The sequence below is a fragment of the Drosophila mojavensis genome, unplaced genomic scaffold (genome assembly GCF_018153725.1).
Source record: "Drosophila mojavensis isolate 15081-1352.22 unplaced genomic scaffold, ASM1815372v1 contig_231, whole genome shotgun sequence".
NCBI lineage: Eukaryota > Metazoa > Arthropoda > Insecta > Diptera > Drosophilidae > Drosophila > Drosophila mojavensis.
The window spans coordinates 1,580,944-1,593,230 of NW_025318772.1; the positions used below are offsets into that span (position 1 = coordinate 1,580,944).

A 12,287-nucleotide genomic window follows, 5' to 3' on the forward strand; every position below is an offset into this window, starting at 1 on the left:
AACTTTTACAATAAATCCATGAATATATACGTATATTTGTATACACATATATTTATGTAATGATATAGCATAACGACACGAGGCGGGCGGCAATGGCATGCCTGCAATGACCCCTAACAGCCACTATTACAATTTCCATTTTATATTGAATACGCAGAGCTGTATGTAGGGAAATATGAAATATTGCGACTCTTAAAGGATATTGAGAAAAGGACAACACATGAAAGGGCAACAGCTCTATAGCCATGTATGACATATCTATAAGTAAAGCAAATATAAAATGTAAAACACTTTATACCTACACGATATATACACAGATGACGATAGTGCAACTATTGCACGAGCATATAAACCAACTTATTCTTGTATCTTTCAGCATTTAAATAACTGTGAAAATCAAATATTTATATGTACTCGTTTTCATTAAAAATACAGATTAAAGTTGTGACTAACCTTATCAGCTTATAAAATATAAGGAAATACCCATTTATACGAATTCCTTCACATACATACAAACATGATAAAAGTTGAGTTTGACTTCTCTGTTGAGCCCTCTACCTATACATGCATACGGGCTTTAAATACTTTACCTGCTTACGGGTATCAATCAATTGCAGCCCCCGGCAAGCAGAGCAGCGCCTGCAGCCCATCCGCAAATATTTCCGTCGCCTGGGCGAATATCGAACACATGTCGAGAGGCGCAAAACATCGGCAAACAAAATGGAAAAAATGTTTATGTGAAAAACAAAAATGAAAATAAAACAGGAAATATGTCGCGCAACAAGGAAAATATGTTGCCTGCCGAAGAAGAATAAAAGAGAGAAAGAGAGAGAGGGCGAGGGTAAGGGTAAGAGCGAGTAGAAGATGAAAAGCAAGGAAAAGGTGAGCAGACAGGCAAAGTTCCAACTCATTTTGCAGAAATGCCGATTCATTTGGCGCGCCAAGTGCCAAATATTCCGCATGCCCCAAATATTTGCCCGGCTGAGCAGCAGAAGCTGTTTATATATTTTTTCTTTTCCTCTTCCTCTTCTTTTGTCAAGCAGCAGATGGGTGCGGCGGCGGTTCGAGTTGGAAAATCGCTCATACGCAACGTTGGCGCTGCCTCCAATTGCCTTTTTGATGGTTCATTAAAAATTGCTCGTCTATTGCACAATCGGACCGGGCCGACCTTCATAATAAATGGCGTACAGGTGTCGATGGCTGCAAATAAATGTTGCTGCCAGCCGTATACGTTGTCGCCGCCTCTCATATGGGCGTGGCTACGACCAAAATTAATGTCTGCAGCAGGCATAAATAAATTGCAATATAAATTTCAGCTCGCATAGAATTTAAGCTGCACTTTAATTGCAGACATTTCAAATGGATTTACTGGGAAATATGACTAAAAATAACAGTACCTAAAGGACAATCAGACACACGTGTTTCTATGCATACCCTGTAGACGAGGGAAACTGTTTGAAAGACAGCTAAGAAGAGGGCTATGGCATTTTACGTTTAATGATATGTGATTATACCTCATTCAAATTTAATCTGATTTTAATTGCCTACAATAGGATTCTTCTAATTATAATTTTATGTTCGAAATTATATAATACTGCTTCGAGTTTTGAACTGGGTAATGGGTATCGGCCAGTCAGCTGCCGAGACAAAGCACTCGACTTTTTTGTATTCATTTATATGCCGCTCACGCAGCAAAGGCGCCTTAGCCCAATTTTTGTTGTGTTTCATATCTAATTTTACAAAAATTCTTTCTTCCCCGAAACTCAATTACATGGAGAGTTGGTGTTGCGAGGGCGGCACACGCCAGGTAATTGCTTGAAAATTGAAGAACGAGCGTGGGTGGGACAGAGAGAGCGAGAGAGACTGAGAGAGAGAGAGAGAGAGAGAGTGAGAAGGGGAAGTTGAGCGGAGTTTGGTAGAACTTCGTAAACAGTAAAAACTTTCCGGTTCAGTATGCTTGCGTCTCACATTACGACAGGATAATGAAAATCAAGAGGAATACAAGAGGAGGACGCAACGGAGCCGCCTAAAATTAGCAGCGAATGCTGCAATTACGCCAAAAACTTTGCCAACAAATGTCGAAGGGAATGTTAATGACTCGAAGTCAGTTTGAAGAATGCCACAGGTTGACAAACATGGCACCCAGTTGCGACTTGCCACTCAATCTGGAGTGCCTGCACCGGCCCTGCCGACCTACCAACCAGCACCCCCCACAATCCAAGCCAACTCCCCGCCACCTTTACGACCGGAAATGGCGTAACAGCGCGAGAGGCGCCAGCTAAAATGGCTGTTTGTTTGCTTCCGGTGTGTGCAAACAAGCCAAACACATTACGCTTCAAGTGGGCAACGCCTGCCACGCCCCCTATTCGCCTTCAGCCGAGCCCCGCTTTGCGTGTTTACCTTATGCAGGAGGCAAAAACGCAGTTGCTTCGACAGCAGGTGGAAACTGGCACAGCGGTTGACGGTGCCGGGGCGGGCACTACCACCACCGCAAAGTCAAATGGTAAATGGCAAACCGCGTGGTGCGCATTTCAAATGCCTGGTTCAACTTAATAATTCATAAAAATGTATGCGAAATAGACAACATTTGTGCCCGTGTCTGTTTTTCGGTGTTAGTTTGAGAGCTTCGACTGCCTCCTCCTGCTCATCCTCCACCTCCTGCTGGCAACGAGTGGCAGCAGCAGCCGCATTGTTCGCAACACGCCAGCTGTTGCTGTTTTGTGTTTGAGAGGGCGAGAGCATCAAGTTGCATATTTTAAAATACCCTGTAAATGTAAAATATACTCATTATGGATGGGCTGAAAGACTTAGTGTACCTATTGCAATGTAAGTCAAGGTTGATTTTCTAGACACAAAGCCGTAATCATACTATCCCGATTTAGATAATAATAATTTTGTATATATATTTTTTTTTCTATTATATATTATTTATATGCATTTTAGATATTTACATATTGTATATTTATTATATGAATTACATATTATTTATAGCTGTTTTAACGCACCATCAGAGACGTTTTGATTTATAATTACAGGATATCTGTCCGTCAAACACTGTCAATAAATACGCTTAGTATTTCATTTAACTTTATTGCGTATATTCTCTTCTGTTTTATAAAACGTAGCTCGGTTGCACTAATACTTAAAATAAAAGTAACGTAGAGCTGTCATAACCATTTAGATATTTCATATATTCAGGAATATGTCTAAGCATATACATATAAATATATGCATACACATATATTATATATAGACATATATCTTTTGAAGTACTCATACCTCTACGATATTCATAAGCTGCTTTCGAGCTTTTATGCCTTTTCACACATAATCAGCAGTTGAAAAAAAATAAAATAAAATAAATAAATAAATACATAACAATAATATGTATATTGTAATATGTAATATATATACATAATGTATACAATACATATACTAGTAACTTATATTTTTTGTATATTTTAGAACTTTAAGCTGGCAACTCTGCTTTATCTGATAGATGAAATTTTTCATTACCAATAGATCTGCAAGGCTTACAAATTGTTTATATTTCTTCTTTTTTTTTATCAACATAATGAGTCTCTGCGAGGATAATCCAGAGTTTTTGTGGAAATCGAGAGAAATTAACTGTCTTTCAGCGCTTTTTGGGACGACTCTATCATTGGTGTTGGCAAGGCATTAGTGTTCCTGCCTAAAGCATATTTCAACACATTTTTTATAGCATTTACTATTAAATCAAGTCTGTTTAATGTATTTAAATTTATGTAAATCTAAAATAATATTTCGATATACTAATATAATTTTCGAATCTCCTAGATGAGACAAAAGTACATAATATTTCACATGCTCTTGAAAATACTAATAAAAATTATATCAAATTTCAGATACCTTTTTCGTCACAGCGGAATATTTTTGTATGTTACAAAATTGATTTAATTAAAAGTGCAGCTTTCTTTTTAAGATATATAACTAATTGTTAACTTCCAAAAAAGGTGAAACTTCTCTTCAGGATGGCTTTGTATATGCTCAAAAGATTACATCAATAGTTATCTATCGTGAAATGCCTATCGTAATATTGCTTGATGCTCCCTTTATGGTTTGCTCTTTAGTTTGTAGATTATTGAGCTCCCTTAAAAAATACAATATTTCAGGCCAAGAAATATTTCCGCATTTCAAATACACATGCATTCATATATGTATATGTATATACATATTACATATAATATATTGTTTTTATTTTATTTTATTTATTTATTTATTTTTATTCTTTTTTTTTTTCAGGAGCTACCCTTAGCTTTTCAAATCCCTTTGAATGCCAAATCACATAATTGCAAAAGGGTAATCGGCTTATCATTTCCGAAAGAAAGAACACCAATTTCATTTTCATTATTTTCAAATTTGCAATGCCTGATGCGATTATCAAGTGTATCGAAATTCCTGGAAATTGTAAGGAAACCCAGCAAACCGAATATTACTCTCAATAATTTAGCAGCCCAGTTTGAGGAGGAAGTTTCTTACATGTACAATAATGGTCAAAATTTTTGTTCGATTGCTGTGGAAGATGGCGCGCGTCCTCGTCTGGGTGGAGAAGCTGGTCTGGCGCTGCGTCCGTCTGCATCGTGTCCGGATTGTTCAGGTCGTCCATCCTCTGTCGGCTGCTCTAATGCTACTAACTGTTGGATTCTTTGTTACTTACGAAATGTTTTACGTCTTGCCCGAGTGCTGCGACGTCTCGGGCATCTACTACAAGCTACACTGTCTGCTAATACTGTTCTTCACCCATAATATCGTTGGCAACATGTGCAAGTGTTGGCTGACGGACACCAGCTTCGTGGGCCTGCCACCAGGCCGCTGGAATCCGCTGCCGGCGGAGGCGCCGCTGTGGCACCTCTGCACCTTCTGCCAGATGCTGGTGCCGCCAAGGGCGTGGCACTGCCGGCTCTGCAACTGCTGCATACTGAAGCGGGATCATCACTGCAATGTGGTGGCCAACTGCATTGGGCATGCGAACCAGCGCTACTTCGTCGGCCTCCTCCTGCACTTGTCCCTCGGCAGCTGCACCGCCCTAATCTACAATATCTACCATATGGTCTGCCAGAGAAGCCGCTTGAGCGACCCCCTTGATATCGTGAGCATGTCCATGGGCCTGGGCCAAACAGATCGCATGTATAACCTATTCAAGAGCCAGACCCTTAGCCCGCACATCACCTGGCTGATCATCACGGGCGGCATACTCAAGCTGAACATATTTGCCACGGCTCTAGCCACGACGCATCTGGTCATGCAGCTGCTGATGGTCTGCCGCGGCAGCTGTTTGTACTATGTAAAAGATCACAGCTACGATTTGGGATTGTGGAACAATGTGCGAAATGTTTTGGGCAAGCGAATGCTCTGGACTGCACTCTCACCCTTTGTGTCCAGCCCCCTGCCCCACGATGGGGTCCAGTGGCTGGTGCCCAGCAAGCTGAGCGGCAAGAAGCCTGTTTAAATATGTGCGTCGGTCTACCTCATCCCATGTGAATACACATATACATAATATATGCGCAATTATTTTATGCCTTGACCAAAATCGAGTTTCATGCCTCATTTAATCAGACAATTCGTGCTCGCATTGGCTCCGTTAATTACCGGTCAAATTTCGCACGGCGGCTGTGCCCTGCCGATAAGGCACGTGGTGCAGCCACGCGGCAGCCCTCTGTCTGGCAGAGCTACTCATCTGCTCATCTCGTGGCAGTTCTCATGAATGCTTCACCAGCATGTTTCTTCGAGTGAAAAAATAAATATGTATTTTTGTCTTTATCAGCTTCACGGCTATCATAGGAACTCTTCTCAGCCGGCATTGTTCTTGTTGCAATCATTACAGTATATTGTTATAGGCATTGATATTAGAATAAAGAATAATATATATTAGCATTGAAAGTAAGATAAAAAATCAATTTAAATAAAAAGCTTAGGTATAACTATTTCGATTTGTTATACCCTGAACCCATTGAAAATGGGAAATCAGGGTATAATGGTTTTGTTTTTAGTTTAATTTAATTCTGATGTCATATCATTTGCATCATCATTACACTAATAACCATTACCATCCTCAGCACTATCATCGACATGGACATAGGAACTAATGAGTATATCAGCTGCAATGCAACTCTGATCACTTTCGCTCATCTTTCTGGTTTCATCTGCATAAAATTTCGTCACAGCTGAGGCGGAAGGAATGAGACAGATTGCTAAAGGACATTCTGGCAGATATTGGCGTGGCCATGCTGGGACTGGGACCGGGCACGACTGCACCTTTTGCCACCTTTCTGGCGCAATCGGAAACACTTGTCAAGTGTCAAAAAATCCCAAAAACTGTTGAAAAATGACAAAGCCAGCTGAGAGTTGGCCAAGCAACGGCAGCAGAGCAGCAGAGCAGCAGAGGGGCAACAAAAACTCGGACTGAATTAATGATACTGCATGTCACTGACAAGCCTCGAAACATGAAATCAAAGTCCACACGCTTAAAAGTGCTGCGAGCGGCGTTGCCGTTGCATGAAAAATGTTCGAGGTGTGAAAAGCGTGGCGAAAGTCTAAACAACATAATTGCCGAAATAAAAAAGTCGACGCCGCCTCTAAGCCTGACCATTAATCAAAATTGCGGCCAACAGCCAGCGGGAAATGTGGCCGGAAAACTGGAAACTGGGAAAAACAAATAGCAGCTACTGACGCCAATGGACTTCCACTCAACTCCAGCCAACTGACCCACAGGCTGCACTGTGTGAAATAAGCGGCTTGAATACTTTGGGCCAATCAGCCAATCACAGCAGAGGATGGCCATGCCCCAACTGCTGCTCCCCCTGCCCAAGGACTGGCAGCAGCTTATCTCAACGGGATTTAGCTTTCGTTATCAGCTTCAGCTTCAGCTCTAGCTTCTAATCCTGCTCACTGTCTAGAAATGGCCAGCCCTGATTGCAATCTTCGCAATTGTCGACTGTCAATTCACAATTGTCAACTTCCGCTCGCTATGCAGTGGCGCCGCCTCCTCCTGCGCTGCTCGGCTGGCGTCTGCTACGTGATCCTGGACTGTTTTCCTTTAAAGTCGAAGCAAGCTAACCAGGCACAAGAAAAGAAGGAGCAACTGGCCTCACATTAGCAGCCATATAATCATTACAGGTCGAGCTGGACAGAGCAGAGAAGGAGACAGAGTAGGACTGGGAGTGGGTGGCATCTGTTGTGCATATTTGAATGTATCGTCAACATTGTCCGAATGACAAAAGGGAAACCCTTGCATCAGAAATGCGAGGCGAACTTTAAACTGCGGGCCTTTTGCTGCTGGCCCACATAGGGGACGCATTCCAAGAGAGGCTGCAGGAGGAGGAGCAGATAGCTGCCACGATGAGGCCTGGCTGGATGCCTTCCTGCTTGCCCGCCTACCTGGTTGGTTGGTTAGCCTCAACTTTGGTCTTTCATTTCGTTTGCAGTGCTAAATTTACCGCTAAGCGACGAGTGCACAAAGGACATGACAAACAGACGAAACGGAGCAGGAGATGAAGAGAAAGGCGGAGAGACAGCGATGCTGCTGCCCAGGATCATGGGGGTCATTGTAATCATAACGGTAATGTTGATGTTGCTTCACGCTCTCTCTCTCTCTCTCTCTCTCTCTCTCTCTCTCTCTCTCTCTCTCTCTCTCTCTCTCTCTCTCTATGTGTGTGTGTGTGCGGGCAACGAATTTGAAAAATGTAAACGAAAACGGAAAAAGTTCGCTGCTAAATCAGTGAGAATTGTACTTGTGCTATGGATACATACAGGATGTCTCCACAGGGTGCCTCTGCTGCGCCTGCTTGCTTAAGTTATCTCCGGAAATTATTTCGTTCATAAAGTCCACTGCCTTGGCTCTTGCCTCTAATCACATCGAGCAATTTTGGCAGCCAAACAAAAGCAATTGACTGAAGCTTCCTTCGTTTGTTGCCTTTAGCTGCTGCCTTTCTCTGCTGCTGCTGCTTCACGCTAGCGGCTGCGTCGCCAACTGCGCTGCGCGCGTCGCTGCTTGCTGCTACTGTTGGGCAAATAGAAAACCAGCCGCCGACAGTTAGCAGCAGAACAGCAGAGCAGCTGAGCCCGCGCGACAGATTTTCTGATTTTTCGTTTGCTTTTTGCAATTATTTCCCCTGCGGATTGTAACAGAGAATCGTCAGAGTTTGTGCTGTTGTTCTGAGGGTTGCTGTTAAGCTTAACACCTATCTACTCTCTCCCCTCTTCCTCTCTCCACCCCTCTATTTCGCACATTGCACGCTTGGCTGGGCCGCATTAGACACGAGCATTATCATCCACAGGCCGAACGGCTTCCACAGAGCGTGGAGCGTGCGCATAGTTCCACTCCACCCACTTGGCCACACCCCCGCCCCCTCGGAGCGACTAATCTCGTATTGGTTGTGACAGTCGCAAGTTAGACAAACAACTGACAGTTCCAGGCGACAACTTATCACTTTCCACCTAATTGATATCAGTTTCCGTTTCAGTTTCAGTTTCAGTTTCGGTTTCAGTTGTAAAAAGTTTTCCTCCACCTCTGAGTGCCGGCTGCTGATGAAGGCCCCGGCTGAAGTGCGTTCCATGTAAATCCGCTTAAAGCAAAGTGAACTCATAAATTATTGATTTGATTATGTCACCCCATTTGACCAGCAGCAATAGCAGCAGCGGCAGCAGCATCAGCAGCAGCTGCTGGCCAAAAGTATTTTGCCTTTCGCTCTTAAGCATTTATAAAGGATCAACAAGCGATTACGTCCGTCTGGCACTCAGCTGTCTGCGTAGGCCATGGGAAAGGCACTCTGAACAAACAACAAAGTGCTGACGGATTAACTGGCATATCAACAGCCTTGAACAGCATAGCTAACAGAGACGTCCGTCCGTTCGTCTGTGTAGAGATACAATTGGACCGCATATACATTTAGCTGTACCTGTATCTGTTTGTGTGCGGCTTTGAATGCATTATAAATGATGACCGACAAAAACTGGTCGCCATTCGCTTTATTGGCCATTTGCATGCATTGCAGAGCCGAGATGCTATTTATAAACATGGTCACCAGTACACTTCGAAAAATTGTGGAACACATAAAATTAAATTGTTAATTAAAAAGTTGATTAAGTCTATTAGATGTTATCGTAGAGTAGTTAAAATAATACGCATATAGAGTTTTATAAATACAAGTAAAGAAATCACAATAAAATGAGAGAAAAAATAGACAGAGATAGTGTGATAGAATGAAATGGCTACAGAGAAATCGAGAAAAAAAAACTTATAAATAGTTTGACAGACAAAGACAGAGTTAGAAGAGAGAGTGACAGAGAGAGAGAGAGAGAGAGAGAGAGAAACTAGAAGAAGGTGAGTCACAGAGAAAAACAAAATAAACAAATCAGAAGGCTCTAGTCGTGACGGCTCGACTAGGAGATGCCTTGAAGCTTCCAAGCTGATATTCGAATCATTCTGCACTGCAGAGAGGGGCAGAGAGAGAGGTAGAGACTTTGAGGGCTCAGTGACCTTGAGGGGTCAGTGAAGGATGAATGGGAAAAGAGAAGGATAGGATATAGAGTGATATTTAGATAAAAACTCGATATGCGCGTGATATACACGGACCTAGGAAACAAATTTCAAGTCTCTAGCTCTTATATCTTTTGAGATCGACATACATACGGACGGACGGACAGACAGACGGACAGGGCTAAATCGACTTTGCTCGTCGCCCTGATCAAGAATATATTACTTTGTGGCGTTCAGGGTATAAAAAGAATTTCATATACAAGCAGAATAAATACTTATGTTTTGCAATAATCTAATACTTTTCGAGCCTATATACAAAAGAATTTCCTTGCATTGACTCTATAATGGTCAAAGACTAAACACATTTTTTCGATTTCTCATTTACCCCCATATACATATATACAAATATGACTTTACAATGTAGACATTGTCAATTTCTGAGTCGACTAACCAATATTTTCTCTGAGCGTAGCCGAGCGACCTTCAGAATGTTAACTGTTTAGCTACCTTTGCCAATTGCGTGTTTCTCGTGTGCTACCTTTTGCCAGCTGTATTTCGTTTTCTTTTTTTATGCTTTATCTTACTTTGTTATTTTTTGGGGCTGGATTTTCTTGAACACATTATGTGGCATTTGTGTGCCTGCCACGTCAACAGCAACATCCAGCAGCATCCAACAGCAGCAGCAGCAGCATCATCGCCATCATCATCAACGTCAACGTGTGGCGCGTGCCTTCACTTGAGGATTTCTATCTGATTTGGCAAGGTCCTTCAATGCCTCCATATTCCGAATGATAATTAAAACGCCAGGTCCTCCATGCTGTGCATATTTCCAGTTATCTTGCTTGGTGGCGCTCTGTTGCCGCAGCTCCCTGGGAACGTGTTAATCATTTGGTCCAGGCGCACGTTTTGCCCTGGTTGCCATGGGTCATTTGATGGCCGAAACATCTACACCCTTACCGAACTGCTGCTCCGCGCTGAATGCTTTTTGGCTTTTATTTATTTGTTTGCCTTTCTGTTGACAGCAATTTAAACGCTTCAATGGACTCGCCGCCTGGCCGAGCGCAAAAGGGTTCTGGGCACAGCGCAAACAAGTTTCACCTCGTAAATTAATTTCCCCCAAAAACACAGCACAAGATACAAATTACTGGAGCGGGCTGAGGCGGGCAGCTTGTCTACTCCAGAAAATACAGCCGCCACAAGCAAAGGTCAGGTTTTGGCTTTACAAATTTCCTTAGCACGGCTTTTCATTAATTACGACAATTGGCCAAGTACAAAAGCCATGGTAACAACGGCCAGCAAATGCCTTGGTCACCAAATACAAATTATATTTCCAAATATATACATATACTATATATATTTTTTTTTATTCATTACTTTGCCTTACAAAAGTTTTTCTTTTTTTTTTCATGCAAATTGAACCGTTTATGTTTATGAACGAAAGTGCAATAAATTTCTGGATTTATATATATTGTATTTAATTTTTAATACTGCTTAATTGCGCAATGCTCGAATAATCATATGGAAGATTTATCGCTTTTTAACCGTATATGCACAAATATATATTTATATATATGTTCTCTGTTGAACAAAAAACGGGATACCTGATAAAAATGGCTTAATTATACTTCAGCACATAATAAATCGCTTCAAATGTAAAACAAATGTGTATGTATGTTTAATAAATGTATATACAAATATATGTATATTTATATATATTTTATGCAAATAAAAACGAATTTTTTATAAATAGATCAGGCAAAGCACGTCAATAATAGGAATATTTTTAAAACATTTGAAGCAATAATTCATATATATTTTTTTTTTTTTACAAACTGAGGAACATTCAGGGCATAAATAAGGAAAACGACCAGAGCAAAATTCATTTAAATAATATTGGAGTGCATATTCTTTCATAAGCAATATTTATAATTGTTAGTTAAATTTAACATTTCTAAGCAGTAAAATATAAATATTACACGAATATATTTTAATAGTGTCAAAGAATAAATAGAATTAAAGTTTTTTTTTTATCAACTTTTAGTGAAAAGAAAATTGTATATCATATGAAAAACAATTTCCACTGCTTACAATGCAGTTTTCTTCTACTTTTCATCGGACTTCTGTGCTATGCTCAGTCGGTACATGGAAAAACTCTATAATGCTATACAAAGAGTCCGTTGAATGTTTTCTAAATATGCAAATATGCAAAGATGGCTTGAGTGAAATTCTATGCCAAAGTTTGTGGGCTTCAAGTTGAAAAGTCATGAAAACACTTTCCGCGTAGATCACTTATTGTATATACATATGTTGAATATATATAAATATATTTATATATATTATTATTTTCCTTTTTTATTTTTATTTGTCTGGTTGGGTACGGAAATCGTTTATCTTTGCCATTTGGGCCGTCACTTAGACAAGTTGAAGCTTGAGTCCTTTTAGGCAGCCACTTTGCCAGAAGTTGATTTATGCCTCGCTGGCTGCCTGATTTTCCATATGCTGCGTTGCCACGCACAGCCCAGGCTTTTCCGGCAGATATCGTGCCCGCGCTGTTGCGCCTCCTGCTGCGAGTCCCGTTGCCATTGTTTGTTTGGCAACCGTTGCTTTGCGTCGCAGCGCGTCAAAAGGACATGTGATTCAATTTGCTTCGATTAGAAATTCCAATTGCGAGTGTGCCCAAGGGCGGCGAGAGAGTGAGGGAGAGGAGGGTAGAGAGAGTGCTGGCGTTCATGCTCGACAGATTTATAGAAGTCAACATTGGAGCAGATCG

The 12,287-nt window shown here is 41.3% G+C and overlaps 1 protein-coding gene across 1 annotated transcript; it reads left to right on the forward strand.

Annotated features, from left to right (window-relative positions):
* Positions 1–4,362: 4,362 nt before the first annotated feature.
* On the forward strand, positions 4,363–5,569 carry LOC6574604 (probable palmitoyltransferase ZDHHC24). The gene has a single exon (XM_002000604.4). It carries the CDS (start codon positions 4,529–4,531, stop codon positions 5,486–5,488), a length of 960 nt encoding a protein of 319 aa, XP_002000640.2. The 5' UTR covers positions 4,363–4,528; the 3' UTR covers positions 5,489–5,569.
* The last annotated feature ends 6,718 nt before the right edge of the window (positions 5,570–12,287 follow it).